Source organism: Pimephales promelas, chromosome 19, assembly GCF_988280905.1.
Source record: "Pimephales promelas chromosome 19, fPimPro1.hap1.1, whole genome shotgun sequence".
Taxonomy (NCBI): domain Eukaryota; kingdom Metazoa; phylum Chordata; class Actinopteri; order Cypriniformes; family Leuciscidae; genus Pimephales; species Pimephales promelas.
In genome coordinates, this window is record NC_142787.1 from 18,476,725 (window position 1) to 18,502,561 (window position 25,837).

Below are 25,837 nucleotides of genomic sequence, written 5' to 3' on the forward strand. Positions count from 1 at the left end.
TGTCTGAGTGATGGTGCTTTTCCACCACTGAAATGTATAACATAGTTCATGCTTCCATGTATCAGGGGATCGTTTCTGCACAAGTAGGTTGAATGTATGTTGTTGGTTTACCTTGTAACTAAAGTAAACTCTATACCTTTTTTTTTCGTCAACATTTTTCCCCCTGCATGTTAAACATTGCTGTTTTATAGTACTATTTTTTTCCCCTCTCTCTTGTAGAGATTTATTTTTGTGTAGGTACTATTACTATGCATAAGAAATCTCACATTGTGGTGCAGTTCTGGACAGAGTCGCTCGGTTGGTCCTTTGTGTTTGTTCTATTGGATGTTGATTATTTAAAATTGAAGGAAACTTGTAATATTGAGTCAAATATGCATGTACATTGACAAACCCAAGCTGGCTATACAATACCACTGTATGTAAGTGGACATTTGCTGAACAGATTTTGATGACCTTTTAAAGGTGCTTTGTGGACATATTTTGTCATAAAAAATGTGATGCGTTTAGAGATTTAGGAAACATTCTAAGTTCCAATACTTGTTTCTCAGAAAAACAACTTTATAATACTTTGACAATGCCTGTTTTTGTTTTTGGTCTGTGTGACCCCGCCTACTTCCAATTCACCTAATAATATTTAGACACTCCGGGTTGCCAGTTGCCGGAAAACAGAATTTCGCAGCCATGGAAGCCAACAAACGAACAGGGTCAGAGTTTGTAGATTCTTCTCGACCTAAAAAAAACCTCATTGGAAATAAAACTTTGCAAACGTGTACATTAGGGCAACTTACATTTCCATTGTCAACTCCACTCGTTTCTGTTGCATGTCCTCAATCTGGCAACCTGCGTGAGTGTAGAGTCTGAAGAGGATGGGACGGGGGAACAACTTTCCATATTATGAATTTGGACTGTAGTACCCATTTCGACCACTAGCTTTCAATATTACATACTGCACCTTTAAATAAATAATATATTCAGGACCATAGAAGCACCGTTCCCAGATTAAATATTTATATAGAAAATCTAAATGTATATATAGAGAGAGATGTATCTTTGCACATTAGAATGTTATCATAATTCAAATGATGCATGTTAATTGAAAACTTTAAATGAAGGCTTCTGCAACCATGTTTTCTTCCGGATGATCAAAACTAGGAGCAAAATTAACCAGCTGAAATCATCTTTCAGTTTCCAATTAATAGCCATTTTCTCAGAGACTGACCATGTGAACGGTACTTTGAATTGATTGATTGTAGAGGTGTATATTGAAGAGAATGCTGTACTGTATATTTCTAACCTCTCAATATAATTCCTCACTGTATCTGCCCAGTATTTCTTGAAGGGCTAGGGTCAATGTTTGCATCCATATCACAAAAGAGATTGCGTTTTGAGCACTTTTGAGAGGGCTGTTTACATGTTACAAAAATGCATGCCGTCATATTCACACAGTTTCATTTCGAAGCATGTTTGAGCTCTTTACAGCATCCTCTGATCTCATTACTGATAATTCTATATATTGTATCTGGTTGATTATTTGAATAAATTGAAGTTGCCTTTAGTTTTGCTTTTTCATATTTTTTTTTTTTCTTTTTGCTCATTATGATATGGTAATAGTGTAGATTTAAAGGAATACTGTAGTTCACAATTATTCTGTCAGCTCATTACCTACATTCCACTGTAGGCAGAATGCCATGTTTGGGGCAGCATGAGGGTGAGGAAATGATGACAGAATTTTGATCTCTCTCGCAAATTCAAAATTGCTTTATTGGCATAACTAAATAATATAATATTGCCAGAGTGTGGAATACTTAGAATAATAATAAAAGCATAAACATAATAGGATAATAGCTAAACCTAAATTTAAATAGTGTAACAAATTAGAACATTTGATACCAGAATTATTTGCCCCTTTTATTAAGTACTTTTTGCGACCTCCTTTTCCAAGATAATCTTCCCCAACTTCACTTTCAATTCTTTAACTTCAATAAATTGTTAGATTGTTTTATTTTATTTTTTTAATTTTACAGCCATCTTTGATAATATTTTTACCAAAGGGGCAAATAATTCTGACCAGCACTGTAAATAAAATCTCTCTCTCTCTCTCTCTCTCTCTCTCTCTCTCTCTCTCTCTCTCTCTCTCTCTCTCTCTCTCTCTCTCTCTCTCTCTCTCTCTCTCTCTCTCTCTCTCACTCGGAAATAGTCCTTAAATTTCCATTTATACATCACTAGAGGGCGTCAGAGGGACAGTGGTCTTGTGAAAGATTGTTCATTCTGCAAACAAAAATGATCATCAGTAGTAAAAAAAATCTATATCGCGTGTTGAAAGTGCCACAGATTTGCAGTCTGAGAAGTGTATGCGCAGATAAGTGGAGCCTTTGATCAGCATGAAGGATTCATCTCTTTACAGTCTATGATCTCGCAGCAGGTTCCTATGGTTCCTATGGCAACTGATCAAACGTTTATTGACTTGAGCTGTGCGCGCGTTCTGTGCTTGTGAACAGCAAAGCGCGCGGATCAGCGTGAATGCGCACTGAGCTGCGCGCCTGGTCTGGAGGAGGAAGTCTTCATAACACCGTGGATTCGGTAGATTCACGCTTTGATGGACCATCAACATCTAACGAACGTTTTCGCTGGAGGGTGCCAGAAAGATTTTTGAGTGAGGCAGGTGTTTTTGTAAGTGGCTATTTTCCTTTCTTTTTGTAAGTGGCTATTTTCCTTTCTTGTAATTCAATTAGAAATTATATTGCAGGGTACCGTTTAGTTCATAAGATTACAATGTGTTAGTTTACTGAATATTAGTAACCATTCAGATATTTTTATGTAGAACATAATATTAAGTATCTCATGCATGGTGTAGGCTAATTGTTTTTTAATACAAGATTGCACTGTTATTTCGTTCAGTTATGAGACGCATAATAAAATATAGTTAAAATATAGCTTATTAATATATATATAAATAATATAAAATATAGTAAAATTTAAAAATATATATTATTTTCTTTTTAGGGATTCTGTTTTAATTTCAAACTTTTTGCTCGAAAGGTGGTCTGGAAAAAATATGAGTGTCCAAATGTACAATCAAATGATCTTTTATCTAGCAAGTTTATTTAAGAAGAGTTATCTAACACTGTTACTTTATCTTTTATAAGCGTAGACAAGATCTAGCTTTGCAAAAAAAAAAAAAAAAAATGGAGAGAAGAAAATAAACACTGCCTAGTCATTCAACACTTCATCTTACACAGAATGTGCTGTATTCTATACTGTATTGCTATACTGTAATGCATGTTTAGGTATCATTTTCTCTTGCTCATACTTGTGTGGTCTCTCCTAGAAGCAGTCACAGGAAGCTGACCATCACCATCTCCCCATGATGCTTATGAACAGCTTATTGAACCGATGGAGTAAGTAATCCGTGTTCTCTTTTTTTTTTGTAAGAAGGGACCATGCTAAACATATTTTGGCTAACTTTATGTGCAGGCTATATGTCAATGTCTCCGGTATTTTGTTTGGACTGAGATATGAATATGAACCTTCTAATAGCCAGGGGTTAAAATTAGTTGAAAATTAGGTTAGAAGATTGTATTGTATTGTATTGCAGCGGAAAATGTAGGGTTGGCGTCTGCCCAGCTGTTACCAAATGACGTCTGAAATACTGAATACGTACTGCAGTTGGCAAATATTCAATTATAAATGCTGATGAATACAAATACACTGTCACATGCTGATAGATGATGTGTTTTATGTCACTGGCTGTTCACTGACAATCATGTGCGTGTGACTTTTTGACTAAAAATATTCTTTCTCTCTAATGTATTGCTTATATATCTATCAAGAGGATTTACATTATGTTGTGTGACATCTGTAACATTGTGTAGGTGTGAAGGTTTGTTGAGAAGTTAGAGAGTGCAAATGGAAATCTACTGTAGGTGATAAATCAGATATTTATATCTACTGAGGTAACAGAGACCGCATGGTGCCTATACCAGCACTGTCAGTTTAGCACAAACTGAACCATTGGAGGATCAAATCAAAACATTTTATGAGGTTTGCACTAAAATCAGTTACAAAATTACTGGTTTTGATTAGCTTTGCTATTAGTTGCTTTACACGAAGCAAAACAATGAATTATTTCCTAAGTTCTGTCAGTGCATTTTTTTTGTTTCTTGTTTACAAACTGAGAGGCAATTCGAAATTAGTTTCTGTGCTCTCAAGCCGTCGAACAGACACTTAATGTCCCTATATTTATGAACGAAATTCAAGTCAAGATGTCTATTTATACTCTGGGTCGAGCTACCAAACAGTCCCCTGATATTACATTTTTCTATGGTTTTTGAAAGAAGTCTCCTATGCTCACTATGCATTTATTTAAACTACTACTGTTAGTGTCCAGTCTTCAAGGTCACAAGATGTCTATTTATTTATACAGGCAGTCAGTTTGTTTAAATTTCATATTGTTGCTAATGGGTTTTTGCCAAACTATAGATACATCTCATGCCTGAGGTCAGTTACCTTTTGACAGTTCTGTGATATAAAGCCAGTTATGAATGATTTGGACAGCGTGTCCATCAGTTAGTTCAACATTGAAAGATGTTGGAATCATTGTTGACTTTCGTATTTGTAGTGGAAGGTCTCAATAGGTTAAGGTCATTTATGCAGTGCAGGCTAAACAACGAGAACAAGGTTCATTATGACTGCTAATGTGAGCCTGCTAATGATCCCAGGCTGCAACTATAATCTCTCTTTTTCTTGATGTAATTAGAATAAATATCCTTTGTGGAAAATCAGATGACCTTTTCCCTCACGTTTTGTAAATTACTGGTTGGAGTGTTAAAGAGTTGATTGGAGCTGGTAGATCCATCCGTGACCGTACACATGCAAATGGAGATCAAGTCTCGTTTTCATATGTGTGGGTGACTTTGCTGGACATCCTCTTGATAGTCTGGTAAAGCCAGCAGATATGTGCTTTTTTTCTCATGTCAGGTCCTTCAGAATCGTCACAAAGTGTGGAATTTCACAGAATGGTGTCTTGGTATGAACCGCACCCTCTGTGTGTGTGTGTGTGTGTGTGTGTGTGTGTGTGTGTGTGTGTGGTTCAGGTAAACCCTACGTTATGGGGACAAAATGTCCCCACAAAGGTTGCAATATCCAAAATCCTTGTACAAGTGGGGATATTTTTTGGTCCCCAACAGGAAAACAGCTTATAAGTCATAGTAAGAGAATAAAATATTCGACCCGAAGGTCTTCCTGATGGCAAACAGCAAGTACACAGCAACTCGGCAAGATACAATTTATATAAAGATGATCTGTCACAACTGATCTAAAATTTTTGAAAAACACAAATACCAGAAAAAATCCAAAATAGTCACCAACATAAAATAATTTAAACAGAAAAAAAACCCCACCACAATTTAAAATTACTCTTTTCTATTTTAAGATATTTGAAAATATAATTTATTCCTCTGATGGTAAAGCTGAATTTTAAGCTGCCATTACTCCAGTGTCACATGATCCAATGTTTTTTTCTGTATTTTTTATGAAGACTTATTTGAAATAGATTTTATTTTATTTGACCAAAATTTTTTACTGTCACTTTGAATCAATTTAATGCATCCTTAAGTATTTTCTATTTCTTTTACACAAATCTTACTGTCCCCAAAGTTTATAGTGTACATGGCTTTATATCACTGTGAGTTCACCAATGTTGTACTGTCCTTTCACTCTGGTTGTGCTATTTTTTTTTTTACATTTCTAAGCCACTCCAAAAAGACCTTTTCAGTATTTAATTTGGCCTCGGCCAGTCATGGTGAAGTAATAAGGGAAATGTGGGATTGAAACAATTTATCCTAAATACCAAAAGAAGTAACTATGAATACAGTTTATGTATAACTAACATTAACTCAGATTCTCTGCCAAGTCTTTCGCTATTCCTCGTTGTTAGACTGCACAACAGCTCTGCATAATCTTCTTAGGAAAGATTTTTTTTGTTCAACTATGTTCCTGATCACGTCCAAGTCCAACTTTAACAGTTGGGTCACATTTCTGTGTGGATTGTTGTGTGAACCTGTCAGGCCTTGCGAGAGAGTTTGTTTTGAAAATGCATGAAGCAGTGCCAACTATATAATTCATTTGAATAATCATTTCACATGCAAAGCGCCAATTTACATATAGACGTCCATAAAGTCACAGCAGCAGAAACGAAAGCATGTTTAATTGTAATAATCAGAGAGGCTAGAAAATGGTCATGAAAAAAATTACCACTGTTTATAGTGCAATAAACTTTATGAGCATGCAAATGTATGACTGACCCCGTTAAACAGTCTAGAAAAATAAAAAAGCATGTCATTTTTATTATGTAACAAACTGAATCAAACCAGATTGTTTCTATTCATGTGCATTTTTGGTTTGATATCCATTAGCTGTACTGATATTTGACCTGCATTCATAGGAGTGTCTCTGTCCAGAATGCATTTGAATACTCATCACACTCGTGTATGTGTAAATTATTCATGTGTCGTCTGCATTACCTATGATGACGGAGACCTACTTAACCCACGCGTGACTTCAGGGTTATTATCGGCCAAATTAAAGCCCATAGAGTCTTACCGATCTGAAATGACACAGATTTTCACAGCTTGTATTTTCAGTAACTAGCTGTGAGATGACTTTGCGCTGAATATTCTAACATAATATGAAGCTTTGGGATGAATCTAGCCAAACTGTAATCTTCGCCTCTTTCGTTTTTTTTTTCTCTCATTCTTTCTGTCTCATTCACACACTCTCGAGCTCACGTCATAGAAAACAGAGGGGATCTGACTGACCCAGGGAGCTTCAGTTGCCACACAGACATAATGAAACTCAATAGATCTCTAAAGGAGAGCGTCCAAAGAGACACACACGAGAGTTCTCCCTTACACTGAATTATGTATTATGTAAATGACCTGTTTTAACCCTTCAGTTGGTTTAAATGCAAAAGCCCATGTGTGCATTTTTTTTCCATGTGTGGACTTTGAAACGTTTTGATAATCACTGTGAAAGCTATCTGAATGCCTTATAGGTTGTGTGCCCATCAAAGTGTTTCCAATTGATAGCATATAATTTCAACTGTTTCCAAAGGGAGCATTGTGTATTTAAAACGCCAGCAGCATGAGGTACCGAGCATCTATTTCATTTGCAGTGCAGTTGTTTTTGTTGTTGTTGCTGTGTGTTGCCGAGAGTAAAAAGTTGAAAATGTTTTGGTGGACGCCAAATGCAAAAAGCATGATTCTGATTTCATAGATGGTTTGTTTCTGAATATAAGGCCTTGTTTCACAGACAGGGCTTAGACTAAGCCAGGATTAGGCCTTAGTTCAATTAGAACTTTTAAGTGACTTTTATAAACATGCCTTGGTGTGCATTTTGAGACAAAACAATGGCACTGACATATTTTAAGTTGTTTCAGTCAAACTTGCATTTTAGTCTGTGAAACTGGGTCAACACAATGTGAAGTACTTGCTCCGGCCCTCGCTTCGGATGAGGAGATGGCTGAACCACATAGAAAGTTGTTGTACACCCAGGATGTGATGGTTGGCCGATGTGGTGTCAGTCCCGCCTCTCCTCCACTGTGATTGGGTGGCTAAATAAAAAGTGACAGCGATGAGCAATGAGCATTGTGTTTCACTCAAAGTTGAAAATATGTTTCAACCTTCGGCAACAAGAAAAAAAATGGCAATGTTGCACTCCCATTGGAAACGTTTTTTAAAAATATGTAACCAGCTGTTAGATGACATTGCGCTGAATATGAATCTAGCCAAACTGTAATCTTCGACTCTTTTATTATTTTTTTTCGGTAATGCTTCCTTTTACGGTCCAGTTACCCATGTAAATACTATGTACTTATTTTAGTAACTACAATTACTGGGTAATAACTAGTACTAACCCTGACCCTACCCCTAAACCTACCCCTGTTCCATGTACTTACCTTATATTAGCCAGCACTTTCTAGGTAATTACACCGTAAGTACTGTACTGTAAAATTAAGCGTAACCTTTTTTTCCTTAGTCTTTCTGTCTCATTCACACACTCTCGAGTTCATGTCCTAGAAAGCAGACGGGATCTGACCCAGGGAGCTTCAGTTGCCACACAGACATAAGGAAACTCAATAGATCTCCCATTGGAAACTTTTTTTTATGCTGTACTCAAGAAAAAACACTTTGTTGAATACATGCACAGAGTCTCTCTTTGCTGTAGACTAAATCACTGTAAACCACTTTTTCCCCAATCCCCCCCCAAATGGCTTTGCCTCTGAATTGGACCCCTTTTCTTTCTTTATTCTTTTTCTTTTTAAAATGTTTAAGCGGATAAAGAGGTGTTGTTCACCATTTCAGCAGGAGCTGTGTTTTTAATTTCTTCCTCTCATTCCAAGATACAGATCAAGCAAGCGCTTTGCGTCACACCACATCTGAATCCATTCTACACTTGTTTGTTCTTTCCATGTCTCATTTACATTAACATACCCACACACTGAAAAAGACTCCCTGGGTTGCTAAACCCCCTCAAAGACCACATCACTCGATCCTAGGATCACCATTGTGTGCATGTGAGAGAGGCAAGGTACATCTGGCGAAGCAGGTTTCAAGTATCACACGTAACGACAATGACATTCGAGGATGGCATTAAGAGTCAGTGCATCCGTGTGCGTGCATGTGCATGGGTTTGTGCGTGATTGTACAAGATATCAAATATCAGCCAGTTATGCAGCAATCACCCTCTCTCTCTCTCTATCTCTCTCTTATCATACAGGATTTGTGAGTTTCTTATTTTATCTCTTGTTATGTCAGCTTTGATGGTTAGATGACCTGTCTATCTTTGAGTGCTGTTTACTCTGTAATTCTGGTAATGATCTCTTTAGATGATAACAGAAATACCAAGATGTAGACCCTAATGGATCTTATTACATCTTACTTGCATATGCCATCATAAAGTATTCAGGGAAGTTTTTTGAAAAATGCTTTTGTTTGTTCACCCATACAACCACACACACATGCAATGCGGAGGCGTTTAATATCAACCAAGCGTGAAAAAGAAACGTTTCAATCAACACCTTTTGATAGCATGCACTCAACATACACCATGTTTTTTTTCCACAAATCGTCCTTGCATACAGTATTGTGCTGATACTGTAATACAGGTGTATCAGATGGAAACAGTATAAGAAAGTTGTAGCTTATTCTTTATTGTTACTATTTTGCACATTTAAAATAATAGTTAAGCCATCAAAGCTATAAAATAACTAGGGGTGTAACGATACCCTCATGTCATGATTCGATACGTATCACGATACTGAACTTGCGATACTCCAAGACATATGATAAAAGGTTAACAAAAAATTTACTTTTGATTTAAATGCTCAATTTAATATTACATTGTTGGTTTAAATGAATAGGTTTGGACTTGGTTCTTGTTACCCAAGGACAATGGTGACACCAGAATTAAAATATTCATGATGCTGAAGCTGAAACAGAATTATTTTAGACGAATATGCTTGCACTCTTTCACTGACTAGATAGATTTAAAATAATGTGGGACACTTTTACTGCCAACATCAGACATTTGGCATTATCGGGACCCACATATATTCCCCCATTGTATAATTATACATCATAATCAACATTATATATAGTAGTTTAATGTAGTACTGACACTAAAACTCTGAAAACTATTTTGGGGGGACTATCCACGATAGACTAGGCACAATATATTGTTACACCCCTAAAAATAACACAAATGTAATTATGGGAAATATATACTTACCAAGTATATCTGGGAAGTATATTAATTAGTGGCCAGTAACATTTTTATGAATATGAACAAGGCTTTGTCACAGACAAATTCATACAAAATTATCAAAAAAATTAGCAAGTTCTTCTGTTTATTACAAGCAAAACTTGTAGTTGCCCGTCATTGGAAAAACACAGAAATCCCTAATTTTAAACATTGGTTACAGCAATTGTCATGTTGTTTGGCTTTGGAGAAACTCACATTTATTGTTAAAGGAACATCTGGAAAGTTTTTCAAAGTATGGAACCCCTTTATAGAATTTTTAAAGGAAGCTGAACCAAATAGTTTATTTTCGGTGTAACCAGGAATAACAAATTGTTATTAATGTACCATTGTCTTGACATTTGTATAGTATAGATGTTGTCGTTGTTATTTTAATTATTATTTTTTATTTTATTTATTTAATTTTTATTTTTATTTTACTTTCTGTGCTTGTTTTAATGTAAATGTTTCTAAAATCAATAAATACAATGTTGAAAAAAAATAGCAAGTTTGTTAGTTAATATTGTCGGTTATGTCTTAAGTATCATAAACAGTTGAGAAAGTAAACAACATTCGCTCTTAAAGTGACAGCAGCCTAACATTCCTGCTGCTGATGTTTTTTTTACTTAAATTTCTGTACCTGAGAATTGTGAATTTTGTGGTAAAAAATCTTCTTCTTTATTTAATATTTACATTTTTAAATATTACATATAAGAGATTAGATAAAATAATTTATTTTTGTAAATACATACAGTACATATATTGCACTAGTATCGAATGGTTACCATATTCATATACCATGGTATTTCCATGTTACTCAAAAATAACTTTTGAATTTTCATTGTGCATGTCCAAAATAAACAATGACAAAGTAATCCTGATGCTTTGTGGGTAGTACATTGTAATTTGTAAAACTCAAACAACGACAAGCACGAAAACAAAAGGTCAAAACAATTTTAATAGGCAGCTGCAATAAATAAATAAAAAAACTTGACCGAACATGTTGATGGACTAAATGATGTATGATGTAGACAAACTGAGCAACACTGCAAAACGCTTAGACTCTCTAATTACTATAGCGTAGTCAAATGTGTAGCCAGCTAGTTATTTAATCTGCTAAGCTAACACAGCTCAGATCTTTCCCTTTTTTACAGATCTTTCCAGTGCACCAGCAATGCGTCATTGCCTTTGGGATTATTGCAACCGATACAGAGGTTTGAATATCTAAGCCAACACATGTCTAATACAGTGAGAGGGAGTGTTTTGATGTCAGTAGCCGGGGGTCATTGCCTGGTGTGTGTCGGTGGCAGCTGACGGATGGAGGTTGTGGCAGTTAGGACACCCGGTGCTCTGGGCACCAAAAATGATGCGCTTTCAGTCGAGCAATGATGTAATCTCCTGCTGACACGCAAGTGTTTAGATTATCCACACTATGCACACATGTACACATAGACTTTTTATTTGCAAGCTGCGGTCTTTATAGATCTCATGGTCAGCCACAAGTTTGTGCTACTGTAGCACATTAAGGCTTTCACAGTGTATTGCATAATCTACACTAAGCATCAGGAAAGACATAAATAAATATAAACTTTGGCTGGCCCTTTTTTATTTAGACCAGAGTCAACATTTTGACATCATGTTGTGAGTTCATCCAGTGAGGTCATTAAGAATCTCTTAGAGGATGGTTATGTCATCTTCTTTGCCTAAACAAAGCCAGACCATATTTAAAGTCACAGGCTGCACTCAAAATCATATTCTTCCCTACTCTATAGTTGGTGAAAAACAGTATGTGACAAAAGAAGCAATTCAGAAAAACTCATAAATACATGTAGCTGGCAAAAACTACCTGGATGACTTGCTACTTCCGGCGAGATTCTGAAGTGTGCATACAATGGACACTTTACTATCCTATGAGGCCACGGGAGAGGATTTATGAATGGCATTGAAGTGACGCAACTGAAACTGATAGGTCACATGATACTGTATTTAGTGTGTCCGGATTCCATTAATACTACACACATTCATAATATCTAGAACATCAAAAACTGCCAACTGAAATAGAAAGACTTCTGGCCAACATTCTGAGTGACCAACCAGAGGTTCTTTTTGAGTTGGGTAAATTTGAAATAGGATATAACTCTGACAACAAAGTCAATTCTGCAGGTGTGCTCAGGGGTATGTCCTTTACTTGTTTCTCAAACAAAACTCTTTCTTGAGTACCGGTATGTTTCAGAGATTTGATGTCATCGCAAACTAATTGAACTGTATCCTGTTACCTTGTACAACTTGCATGTAGTAAATTATGATTATAATAGAGGTGTACAATATAAACAAAACTTTATATTATGATATTCTTCCAATTTTGGTTGATATCAATATACTGTATATAACAATGTACACATTTCTATGGAAATGTTTTTAGAAAGTACTGAAATTATTGAAATGAAAATGACATGACTGTTTTCTCCAGAGAGATGAACTTTTCTACAACAAAAATTGACCATCACTGAACTTACTTAAGTGTGTGTGTAGTATTAATGGAATCCGGACATACTAAATACAGTATCATGTGACCTATCAGTGTCAGTTGCGTCGCTTCAAAGCCATTCATAAATCCTCTGCCATGGCCTTAAGCTGGACTATGACACTATTTTCTTCTAGATCTGCTGTACACCCGAAACAAACTTTGTTGCATTATTTTCCTGATATCACTGTAAGGCTGCTTTGAAACAATCTGTATTGTAAAAAGCGCTATATAAATAAATGTGACTTGACTTGACGTGACAGTTCACCCTCAAATAAAAAAAATAATTTATACCCTCAAGTTGTTCCAACCATGAGGTTCTTTCTTCTGCTGAACACAAAAGAAGATATTTTGAAAAATGACAGTCACCATTGACTTCCATAGTATTTTTTTTTTCCATATTATGGAAGTCAGTGTGGCCCATCAACTGCACACTTATATTCTTCAAAATATATTCTTTTGTGTTCAGAAGAAGTAAGACATTTTTGAGGGTATAAATGATGACAGAATTTTCACTTTTGCCTGAACTATCCCTTTAAGTGTGTAGTATGATAGAGATTGTTGTAAAGGCTTTTCATCTCGTTTTTTCTTTTTTCCATGTATCTGTGGATAAATCCTCCGTAGATGCAGTGTTGGGCATTAGGACTGATCTCAAACAATGCTGGCTTTACCACGAAACTGGTCTTACGTCATATGATTAAGGCGCTGTTTATGATGAATTGTATTACAAAAAAAATAATAATAATCAGCTACAAATAAATCTTGGTTGCTTTGATTGCTCTACATCCACTTCTGCAGTTTAAAACTAAGCTTTATCTCTGTTGCTTCTGCTTTTTTGTGTTGCAGATGAGATCTCTAAGATGTGTGAGGTAGATGAGACTCCAGAACCGGTCAGTCCCACGCTGCTCAGCGAGTCCACAGACACTTACTGCCAGTCCGACTGCTGGCACACACTACGAACCACCGTCCGAAAGCTGGAATTCTGGGAGGACTTCAGCGCAGAGCTTATCGGAAGCGGCTTCTTCTCTAAAGTCTACAAGGTAAGGGTTTCCTGTCAATATTGGAGGGTCAAAAACAAATGATGTGTTACCAAAATTGCTAGAATGTCCTAAAGGCATCATGTAAAAATGGACGCAGCTGCTGTGTCTGTGATATTGGCACCGAATCTGATTAGATAATCTGCCCTTTAGCGAAAGTGCACTGATTTAATCAATGTTGTGAAAATGAGGCACAACGAGATCTCAGGCATTCAAGATAAATGTTTTGTTCCAGCACTTGCTGCCTTTCAAGAGCAAAGGTTTTGTTCCATACCAAATTCTGCTGCCAAAAATCTACCATTCATTTCCTCTGGAAGTCACGGCCCTATTAGTCCGGACAACAGAACTGTACAGACATGACGTGTCTGTAGTCTGCCAAAAACAAGCTACATCGTGCAGACGGTTTTAAACCCAACAAAGAAATAGAGGTTAACGTCATGTGCGGTCACCACCCAGCTTAAATGGTCTTGAAAGCCTGCACAAACAAGAAAATAACTAGGTGATTTTTACCTAGTGGATGTAAACCACTTTTTTTACAGTATGCTAACTTTTATTTTCTTGTTTTGCAAAATATTCTCACTCCTGCGTCACTTTTACCTCATGAAAAAAAAAATAAAGGGCATTTTGTTACAAGTAGACCTCACAAAAATGCCAAAAGGGGATTTCCAATGTGTGAAACCTTTTGTGCTTGATATCTTGAGTGAAAGGAAGACTTTGGTGAGGACTAAGCTCACATCAGGGCTTTATAATAGCAAAGTGATTGAACATAGATGATGTGATAGATACTGTGTTTCTGAACATTTGTATTTTATATTTCCCAAGATTTACCAGTATGGTGTCGCCCATAACCCCCATAAACAGCCTCAAACCAGTCTATGGGTGACGTCACAGACGCTTTGTCCATATTTTTTACAGTCTATGGTTTAATATCAGTGCACACAGAGCATGATAAACTGTGGTATATGCCTTGACTGTGACCATTCTCTCACACCATATGCCAAGAAATCATGAATTTATATTCTCTGTAAAGAACATTGTGTAATAAAGGAAACGTGTGCTGTAAAGGAAGAGGATGACCCCAGGGGAAAATAAGAGGGGTGCTTCTTTTTGTTGTGAATGTGTTGAGACAGAATCTCATTGAAAGAAACTCACAGTCTAGTGAATATGCTGTTGTCTTCTTCTGCTCAGGTGATGCACAGCACTACAAAAAAAGTAATGGTGGTGAAGATCTATAAGAACGACGTGGATCAGAATAGCATTGTAAGGGAGATCAGCCTACTTCAGAAACTCTCCCACCCAAACATAGTGAGGTAAGCCACCCCTGCGCACACGATTAATCACTTCCATCAATCCCACGGCGGCCTGATGCTCATAACTCCCACTCAAAACATCTCTGACTCTAAATAATAAAACCTGACTGGGTTCAAATTTCCTGACTTTTAACTAAAGTAACCAGAGATTGGCTACAATTTAGATGAAAAGCCTTTGAGACTATAATGCCTACAACACAGTCCTTGTTTTAGTTACTAAGCTTTAGTAATGTTTGCTAAAACAAGCATCATTATTAGGACTGCTTGTAAGGATGCATTATATATCTACACTATTTCAGTATATGGCAAGTATTAGAGAGATTAATTCATTGGTGTCAGTCATTATTGGATATTTAAAGGGATAGTTCATTCAAAAAATAAAAATTCTGTCATCACTTACCGTCATGTTGTTCCAAACCTGTGTGAATGTCTTTCTTCTGCTGAACAATGAAGAAGATATCTTGAAGAATAACGGTAACCAAACAGTTGATGGACCCCATTGACATCCATTGTATGGAGGCAGAAAAAAAGCTATGGAAATCAATGGAGTCCATTAACTGTTTGGTTACCGACATTCTGCAAAATATCTTCATAAATTAAATGAAATTTATACAGGTTTTAACAACTAAATGATGGAAGAATTTTCACTTTAGGCTGAACTATCCCTTGATGTTAAATTCTAATATTTTAATTCAATATATTAACTTCAAATCTTAGTTAGTCTTCAAATCTTAATAACATTGTTAAATATAATCTTTAGCAAATTTCCATATGAATATCAATCTTTCATACTGTACAATGCTGTGATGCATAAATTCTTTCGTAGAATGTGAAACGATTGACTTGCTATTTTTGTTTTATTTTTAATTTATTTCAGCAAAATAGTATTATCAGGCATTTGTTAGTTATTATTCATAATATGAAAATGATGACTGATTTTAATATTTCTATTTGCTCATACTTAAGAGTAAACATTTAACATTTTCTATTCAGGCCATAGAGGCTCGAGATGTTCTCATCCACAACCTGGCAACCACCCAAAACACCCTAGCAACCCAATAGCAACTAAAAACTACTTTAGACCATTTTGCAAGATGTAAACAACATTGGTCCGAGCACTTCCTGTGTCAGTTTTTTAACACTACATAAAAGCTGGGATAAAATACAACCAACAGAACATATAAAACTGAATCAAAAAGTTAAACAAACATCTTTAAGATGTTTTCTTTACATGTGAAATAAAGAAAACAGTTACATACTGAAACAGGAAGTGTTTCTGGACCAGTGTTGTTTACATCTTGCAAAATGGTCTATAGTATCTCCCTTGCATTAAGGCAGCGAGCTTTCTATTGGCACTCACATTTGGTTGAAAATGTAAAAATCTAGCTTATTTTGCACTTCTATAATGCTTGAAATTAAGTTTTATTTCACTTATGAGCAAAGTCAGTTTAAAAGGGTTTACACAGATGTATAAATATTTTTCATAGCTTATAAATGTTCTAAAACTTGTATAATTCCTTATTTCTCAGATGGATATATTAAATTACTCTAAATTTCTTGTTGTAGGTACCTGGGGATCTGTGTCAAGGAGAACAAGCTGTACCCAATTCTCGAGGTGTGTGGCACCTTTTAGGATTTAATTTTCACAATTCAGTGTATCTGGTAGAAGCTTTCTCGATGGGCTGCCCATCAAATCTTATGACACAACCAGTGACTAGCCGCTGTGTGTCTAGAGTATATACTGTAAGTTTCCACAAAGCGAAAGTTTGATTTAACATGCTGTAAAAGTGAGTTGTGTTTTCACTTTATAAATCATGTCAGGATTGTAAGTGTTTTATAATCTCATGTGCTTCCCTCCTCCTCCTCCTCCTCCTAGTATGTTAGCGGAGGCTGTCTGGAGGAGCTTCTGGCCAGAGATGATGTCAGCCTCTGCTGGAGGGAGAAGATCGAACTGGGCTGTGATATCAGTCGAGGAATGACCTATCTCCACTACAAGAACATCTACCACAGAGACCTCAACTCTAAGGTGTGTTGGCAGTCTTTAGGGATCAAAGTTTAGCAGTTTATGGCAAAGACATGTTATGAAACATCAGCTTGCAGCGTTCAACCTTGATTTGAAGGTGTGTTCCAAGAACACTCCTTGCAATTATAGATAATGACAGACATTTCTAAAGTCACTCCAATGAAACATGCTCTAATGCGCTAAACACTTATGTTCTATTAACTTGCCTGATTTGACCTGAGTAATGTTTTGGAGAAAATGATTCAGCGAGACCACTTTTTCCAGTGTTTAACTGGTTGTTGGTACACCTTTCTTGTGTCCATTACCTCATTTCCCTTATAACATAGCTGGCTGTTGCAAATACTTTTTTATTGCTTTGGTACTTTTGGTACTTTTTTATTGCTTTGATTTCTGATATTAGTTATGAGATAACCATAATGTAATCTCACATAATCCCATTAAAAGTCAAAGTGAAGATTGGCATACTTACACAGTGACCCAAATGTTGTCTGGATGCTTTAATCACACTTAAAATCTTTTAAAATAAAATAATGAATTTCGCTGCATTAAAAGTATACAATATTTCAAAGTGACATCTACATTGCATGACGTTTTCTCCAAACTCACCCTTTTTTGTTATTTTTACAATTACCTTTTAACCAACTAAAGTGAAGTTAGTTCTAGCAAAAGGTCTAGCATTATTTGCTTGCTGCGCCGCTTGTTGATATTATGTTATCTAAATTTTGCAATGAATTTAATGCATTTGAAGTGTGGTATGTTTGCAAAAATATCTTTTTAACTCTTATTCACATCTGGATACTTTAAATTCACATTTGGAACTATAAAAATATTGAATGGCATTTTATATAAAATAGTTTTTCAATGTGTAAAACATCGATAATATATTGCATGAAAGGCTTTGGTTTGGTGTGAAAACATATCTGAGATTTACTACGCTTATGGTTTTCATTTGTCCATCATGAACACAATAGCAGAGTGATGGAATGTAGATAGCAAATTGCATGTGACCATTCTCACACCATGGGCTAAGGTATTTCAACATTTTTTTTGTAAAGAACATTGTGTCCTAAAGAAGTACCAGGATTAGCCCAGGCTAAATATGTTTACAGAATACCATGTACATGTGCCGTGAAGGACACAAGCATCAGGAAACCCTGAAACTCTTCCTATGGAAGTCAATGGGACCAGAAACAGTCTGGTTACTGATATTCTTCTAAATATCAGAAAATCGGCTGAATGGATTTGAAAACCCATCTGTTTAACTCTGGGGGAGTTGTAAAATGAGCCTATTTCCAAAAAAAGTGGAGTATCCCTTTAATGCATTCTTGCAGAATAAACTTATTAATTTCTTAGGATCCTGCACCCCTATAAAGTTCTGAGCTGTGAAAAGCAGTCATGGTCTTCTTGACAGATTTAACTGTGTCGGTTGCCAGGCTGCAGTGAGCAGTGAGCACAGGACTGTGTTTGAACAGAGATGAGGAGGTCAGACCTTTATTATGCTAATGCTGTAGCCAACATTTACCATTTCATAAACACCAGACCTGCGACTGCTTTTCACCTCTTTATTCTTTTCCTTTCTTCTCACTCTATATATAAAATGACATGCTGACTCCCATCCACTTTTAAGCTTTTATCCTCTCACCCTGCTCACACGCACACGGGATCATTTTACTAAAAACAGACATAGCCTTAGCCTTGTTACCTTCAAACAGTTTAATATCGGATTTGAAAATTGTGCTTGCAATGTGTGGGGTTGCTAGGGTGTTGCTATGTGCGTAATAACGGGATTTGAATGGTTTATCACATTGCTTCTGTATGTGGTTGCTATGTTTGGAATGGTAGCCTGGGTCCCAGCCAACAAAAATGTTCTACGTACTTTTTGTTAACATTACCATTAAGTCATGAAAACATTATTTCTGGATGTTCTCTAAATGTTTAGAACTTCCTATATTTTTTAAAGGTGGTGAAAGTTGGTCGAACCGACACAACCAGACACAACTACAAACGTGTAGCAAATCGGCATTAGGGGGCGTATGACAGTGGAGGAGAGAAAACGAGCAAAATTTGAAGAAAGACTGTAGAAAGAGAGATGGCTGAGAGACATTACAAAAGTGAAAAGCTCACTGAAAAATGAAGGGCTATGAGAACATTTTAGAAAAGCTTTCCAGCGCTGGACAGAGCTAAGCGGAATGGCCTGAAAAGAGACGCGGAGGTTGCTTTGATTCCGCTCCATGCGTGAATATCACTGGTTTTGAGTATCATTGTTTGTCTAGAGCTGCTGTGCTGTTGGCAACAAAGTCTTGCATTGCATATGTAACTGAGGCCAAATAGTGAGAGTTGTGCAAGCTGATGACTGCTAGAGAACACTGTGTTGCTATCGCGGTTCGCGACCAACTCGGAGCAGGGCGGTTAGGCCTGGAGGGTGAGCTTTGGAGGCGGAGCAATGATGTATTTTTAGGTTGATTTCAAATATCAACAATGTTCAGCAACGACTTTGAGAAATAACATACTGCACCTTTAAATGTTTTAAATACGTTTTTCTTGTTAATGTGAATGTTAAATGTGATCATTTTGTAAACAATATGGGAACATTGTTTGAATGGTCTTTAAACCGTCTGAGACAAAAAAATACAATGTTAGATTAACATCCAACTATAAGGTTTTAGAGAAAAAAATGCATGAAGAATGTATAAATGACATTTTTGTGCTAACATTTTGATAATGTTATTGAAGACTACTTTGAACGAACATTCTATTAGCGTTACTAAAGGAATGTTTGTTCATAACTTTGAGAGAGAACATTGCTAGAATGTTGAGAATGTTCCCTGTTTGATGGGGCATAGCTAGGGGGTTGTCCCGAGGGATTTTTCTTTTTATCATCTGCCAGGCAAACAAACATAAATCTGATTAGTTAGAGAAGTAATAGCACATCTGACAAGCCACATGATTAGTGATATTTAAATCCATAGCACAAAAATTACTATTATAGTTTACTACAGACTCAGAGTGTAACCCGATACATAATTTTTTATTTAGATTTTTTTTCAATCAATACACAACATTATGTATGTGTATGCGTTTATCATGATGTTACTATTGACGATTATTACACATCATTTTATTGTTACTAATTATAATTATATTTTCTATCCCCTAACCCTTTGCCTAAACCTATTCCTAACCATGAACACAGACACAAACAACCTCTCCATACCACGCAATCACCCACAACTTCACACTTCAGTAAGGTTTTTGTGTACTAAAAATATTAATATAATTTATAATTAATATTATTAAGAAATATATATATTTAATTATGACTAAATATAGTTATTATATTTGATATAATCTATTTAATATTATTAGATTATAAAGTATAATTAAATTTAGTCATAATTAAAATAATAATAGTAGAGCCCGGCCAATAAAGGATTTTGAAGGCCGATACCGATACAAATATTTGTTGGTTTTAAAATCCGATATTCCGATATATCAGCCGATATTTTATTTTATTTATTTATTTTTTTTTTAGAAACGTGCAACAAAACATTAACAGATTTCCCTAACATTAGTTATTTATGAGTTTTAACTAAAATAATATGATTATGTTGATGATGAGCCATAATTTAGCAATGGATTATGAAATACTGCAAATTGTAAAACATACATTTTCAATATAACAGGCCAACTCAACGAGTGTTGCCAACAGGGACGGTGTAGAGTGCCCTCTGGTGGACAAACTATACAACTCCAACACTCATGACATGGTTCAAGTGCGTTTTGTCCGTTTTTATTTTATTTTTGAAATATTAATTTATTGGCCATTATAACTGCCGATACCCATAGTTTGGAAAATGCCTAATATCGGCCAATAATATCGGCCTGCCGATATATCGGTCTGGCTCTAAATAATAGTAATTATAATTATTTAATAAACATTTTTCATAATATGCATTATAAGTCCAATCTGATGTGACAGCTATTAACTTTCTGTTTTAAGATAGGAAGATATATAAAGGGATATTTGATGGATTTGAATAGATCAGTCCGATAATGACTGGATCTTTCTTTTGTGAAAGACAACATTTCTTAGTGCTTATCCTAATCCTGTTATAGAGCAATGCTGCCATCTTGTGGTGTAATTCTGTAACTGTGCTTGGTAGTTCTGTTTTGAAAAATAACAAGAGGTCTCTGCAACAGCTACAGTAACTCTGCAGAGCTGCTTTATAGATGAATAATAGAACTAATTTAATAGTTTATGATCTTTTCAATGGAACTGAATGAACACTTAACTGACTTTAGCTGAACAATGACACTATTTTCTTTTAGAGCTGAGATGAACTCTGGGTGCATCATTGAATGATCATTATCACTATAAAGCTGCTTTGACACAATCTGTTGTATAAAGCATAAATAAAGCTGACTTGATTTGACTTCTACATATCGTTTTGGTAATCTGAGATGGAGAGAAATCTTCGTTGTTGTGTTTTGCTTAACCAATTTCCTACTGCTTTCTTTCCTCATACTGCGAAAGACGTGAGATAAAGATCTCAAACTGTGAGTCATGCAACAAACTTCATGTGTAATCTGTTGTTTTTGTTGATGCAGAACTGTCTGATCCGCGTGACCCCGCGTGGCAGGGAGGCCTTGGTCACTGACTTCGGGCTGGCCAGAGAGGTGGGGGAACTGACCGCAGACGAACCAGACAGGAAGCTGTCTCTGGTGGGCTCGGCCTTCTGGATGGCCCCTGAAATGCTTAGAGGAGAACCGTACGATCGCAAGGTAGCCTACTGACAACCAAATACAAATGACTACTGAAAATGAAAGTGTAGGATATTAGGACATTCATGGTTGAATTGTGTTTTCCCTGAAAACTAAATTAGTATTGATTTACTGACAGATTTCACATTAATCCATATAACCTTTTCCATTTGCATTGTAATTAAAAATGAACCTTTTGATTTGATGCCAGACTTAATCAGGTCAGGACTGAGGAAAAGTCATCTATAATGCAGTAAACTGTAAGCTGTTTCTTCCTCACTGTCAGGGGTAAAGAGAGAGGCAGTGCTGGTGCTGATGTGATTAGAGACTGAATTCAACTTCTGCTGACTGACCATTTTTCCTGTTTAATCATAGGTTGATGTTTTTTCTTTCGGGATCATGTTGTGTGAGATCTTAGCAAGAATCCCTGCTGACCCAGAGGTGCTTCCCAGGACACAGGTAAATACTCAAAGCTATCCACCTTCTTGCATACAATGCTTAAAAAAGGTGTTCATTTTTCTTGTACAAAATGGCCATCAATGATTAGGGCGAAATTTTAATACAATGTATTTAAAATCAGTATGAGTTTTAAAAAAAGTATATTTATAAAATGTAAAAATAAAAATGGTAATAAATTTAAAAAATAAATAATAAACTGGTTTAATAGTATTGTTCATTGCTATTTTTTAGTATACTGACATCAATAAAAAAAACTACAAACATGCAGTATATGAAGAGTTCAGATGCAAAAGCCGCTAAATGCCATTTGAAATTTTCTTCTAGAATGATCATTTTTACCAAGCTTGTATATTTAAGTTCAGTAATTTCACTTAAATGGCAATGAAGATGCATTTAAGTGAAATTACTGAACTTAAATATACAAGCTTGATAAAAATTATCATTTTAGAAGAAAATTTCAAATGGCACTTAGAGGCTTTTGCATCTGAACTCTTCATATATATATATACAGTATATATATACTGTATGTTTGTAGCATTTTTTATTGATATCAGAATAGTAAAAAACCCAGCAAAAAAGAATACTATTAAACTGTTTTTATTAAATGATAAATTAGTGGAACAAACTTTCACTGCTCCTAGCTTAATGTTTTATTTTGTTTTATATAACTTGTTAAGTAAATACTTTAATAATAAATAGTGCAAAAATGATGAATAAATGTATGATGTAGTAGTTGTGCTGCATCCATATCCACTGCATTCATATCCATCCCACGTCATACAGTGTTGCTTATGGGCAAAAAAAAAAAAAAAAAAACGAATTCAAGCAATTCCTCATAACATACAAATAATTTATGACTATAAATATTTTTAAATATTTTTTTCAATAAGACAGATCTAAATTCTCCAGATCACACATATATGTCCTTTAAATGGACTTATTTTAAAATATTTATTTCAAAAGATTTGTCCATAAATGTAAGCAAATGTGTTTTCGTTAAACAGAATGCATAATTTAGTACTTGCATGAGGTCTGGGATGGTTACATATAACCCTTGAGAGAGGCTTGTTATGTTATGAATTAGTATGGTTCTCTTTCCTGCACTGGGGATAAAAGGAAGCTCAGACAGAGTATTTGCCCTCTGGTGTACAGCAGTGTGGTCATTTACGCATCATTAATGCTGATGGACAACCGATTTTGTCTGGAGCGGAGAGAACAGATAAATATCAAGGGAACCATCGCACGGACATTTAGATTCTTTAGAATGGATTTATTCATTCTGTTCTTCTACCACATCAAGGATAATGATTTTCTGGCCAATCTACTTTCACACTGCATTTGCTAATTTATGTATGAGGCTAAAGACACATGGTTATGGTATATAGTTTGTAAATTTTGCAATCTTCTGTTGAAATATAGTTTGATAAGTGTTACTTGCAATCTACTGGTAAACCATAGTTTGTAAAGTTTGTCTTGCAAACTTCTGATATAACATAGTTGTAAAGTTTATCTTGCAATCTTCTAGTGAAATATAGTTTGTAAAGTGTTTCTTACAATCTTCTGGTAAAATATTGTTTGTAAAGTTTTTTTTTTTTTTTTTTTTGCAAACTTCTGATATAGTTGTAAAGTTTGTCTTCACAAACTATATTTCACCAGAAGATTGCAAGACAAACTTTACAACTATATCAGAAGTTTTCAAAAAAAAAACTTTACAAACAATATTTTACCAGAAGATTGTAAGAAACACTTTACAAACTACAGTATATTTCACTAGAAGATTGCAAGATAAACTTTACAACTATGTTATATCAGAAGTTTGCAAGACAAACTTTACAAACTATGGTTTACCAGTAGATTGCAAGTAACACTTATCAAACTATATTTCACCAGAAGATTGCAAATGTTTCTTACAATCTTCTGGTGAAATATAATGTGTTGGTGCAACAAACCTACAATTTTCTGGTAAGATAGAGATTGTCTTAGACTCATCTGACAACACCACATCTTTTAGTATGGAGCATTTCCATGATGTTCTTTCAAAGGAATGAGTGAAAAGAAAATTTACACTGGTAGTTTTTTGTTATGTTTTTTACATCAAAATGTACATCACTCTGTTCACAGGACTATGGGCTAGATGTGGAATCGTTCAGAGAGCTGGTGCATGGTTGCCCAGAGCGGGTTCTGCAGCTGTCGGCCAGCTGTTGCCAGGTATGAAGTGATTTGTTTAATATGCTGTGAATAGCAATAGCACCTGCCAAGTGAGAGATTTCACCTTCAGCATTCACAATGTGGCAGCTCAAATCACCTGGTTAACTGTTTTGAAGATATAACAGCATTTCTTTCTTTCTTTCTTTCTTCCTTCCTCTCAGATGGATGCATTCCGAAGACCTTCCTTCTCTGAGCTTCTGGATGAGCTGGAGGACATCGCTGAGACCCTAGAGCCACCAGACAACAACCTAACCACAGGGTGATCTTCACAAATCCCTCCTAACAAACCCCTGGACTGAAGGATTTAAGGCACTGCATAAAAGTCAGCAGCAGTGGACCGTGACTGGCACTCTGTTCTCGCAAGAGTAGAACATACAGGGGAATGTCTGGTAATTGAGGACAAAACCACTCAACTCAATGTTCACTCAATAACCAGTTCTGAACGCCCTGCCGTGACACTGAACGATTGCAAGAGGCTGGAATTGACCTTTTCTGTTTGTTTGTTTTTTACAGATAGATGAAAGTAGAATGATGGACCAACTTGACGACTTTTTTTTTTTTTTTTTAAAGACCAAATTCAACATTGACCAACCTGTTGATTCCTTGATTAAAGGTTTCAACTTGAGCTTATTTTTTATAGCTGCAAAAACAGGAAATTTGTTTAAAATAAGTATATAGTAAAGGTTGCTCAAACCTGGAACAAACCAAACTAGAGAAATTAAGGTGTGCTAGATTTAATTTCACCTCTTGCCTTTATTGTGAAAAAAACCATCATCAGTACATTTACTGAACCAAGAAATTGCACAGCTGCTCATTTGAGATGCACTGTTGATGTCACCCATTTTTGCCTGGTTGTGCTTTCCATGTCACTCATTTTCCCAGTGTAAACATCTTTAAGATTAATGGAGCTCTAAAATGTCCAATTAAATTTCTTAAAAATGAGCTCATAGAACAAATTCCACTGTTTACACATGAATACAGTGTATTTCTGAATGAAAATTCAGTTAGTTTAAGGTGTAAGTGCTGAACGATCATACTAAAAATAACAGTGCAAAGCTGTTTTTTAATGTAGTAAAGGCTGTGGATGATTATTTTCTCAGGTCACACAGGGGATTTAAATATGTGAATATTCTCATATTCGTCTTGTACTTTTTCCTTGTAGATATGTTTGTATAGCCCCTTAACTAGTGTTTCTAAACGGGAATCTATTTTGTTTACTGAATCTAATTGAGCAGTTTGTATTATTCCTATATTTGTGTACATGTTGTTTGGTTACATTCAAATATGGGTTCAGTTATATTTCTAGTTTATTAGTTACACCAATAAAAGCATATTGATTAGTTTTTAAGTCTTTTGGCATTTATGAAAACAAGATCCATCAAAATCAATGTCCTTATTAAACTCCTTTAAAGACCACATAAAAAGATCTGCTTAAAACAAATTACAACAATAAATCAATATGATACTTATCACTTGAACGTGATGAAAACAAGCCTGATTTGTGTGATGCTATGTTAATGGTGCATTGCTTATTTTTGTCATTAGTATTCAGGTACAGTTCAAGGGTCCGGTTCGGTTTCTCAGATAGGCGCCTGCATTACTACCCTGTACTCTCCTCTGTAATTGAGGTGCCTTGGTGGCCATTACCGTTCTGACAATGGTGTGTAGGCCTACTCGAAGGTTCGATCTTGCTGGGCTTATCCTGTAAGAGACATGGCCT

The 25,837-nt window shown here is 35.6% G+C and overlaps 1 protein-coding gene across 4 annotated transcripts; it reads left to right on the plus strand.

The window, feature by feature from the left end:
• Nucleotides 1-2,308: 2,308 nt before the first annotated feature.
• On the plus strand, nt 2,309-25,460 carry LOC120477334 (dual specificity testis-specific protein kinase 2). Of its 4 annotated transcripts, none has more exons than XM_039668889.2 (10): nt 2,309-2,670; nt 3,329-3,398; nt 13,166-13,359; nt 14,545-14,666; nt 16,233-16,281; nt 16,543-16,692; nt 21,298-21,471; nt 21,826-21,909; nt 24,031-24,117; nt 24,279-25,460. In XM_039668889.2, the coding sequence occupies exons 1-10, from the start codon at nt 2,521-2,523 to the stop codon at nt 24,378-24,380; spliced, it is 1,182 nt and encodes a 393-aa protein (XP_039524823.2). In that variant the 5' UTR covers nt 2,309-2,520; the 3' UTR covers nt 24,381-25,460. The 4 variants fall into 4 exon arrangements, with proteins under 4 accessions (XP_039524823.2, XP_039524824.2, XP_039524825.2 ...); XM_039668890.2 differs by having other exon boundaries at nt 3,332-3,398; XM_039668891.2 differs by having other exon boundaries at nt 2,309-2,658; nt 3,332-3,398.
• Nucleotides 25,461-25,837: the final 377 nt, after the last annotated feature.

What these genes read in the sequence shown, in the direction of transcription:
- LOC120477334 (XM_039668889.2), top strand. Translation starts at nt 2,521, where the DNA reads ATGCGCACTGAGCTGCGCGCCTGGTCTGGAGGAGGAAGTCTTCATAAC. An exon ending in TGAGTGAGGCAGGTGTTTTT is followed by an intron (nt 2,671 to 3,328) that starts GTAAGTGGCTAT and finishes GGTCTCTCCTAG; the next exon opens with AAGCAGTCACAGGAAGCTGA. An exon ending in AGCTGTACCCAATTCTCGAG is followed by an intron (nt 16,282 to 16,542) that starts GTGTGTGGCACC and finishes TCCTCCTCCTAG; the next exon opens with TATGTTAGCGGAGGCTGTCT.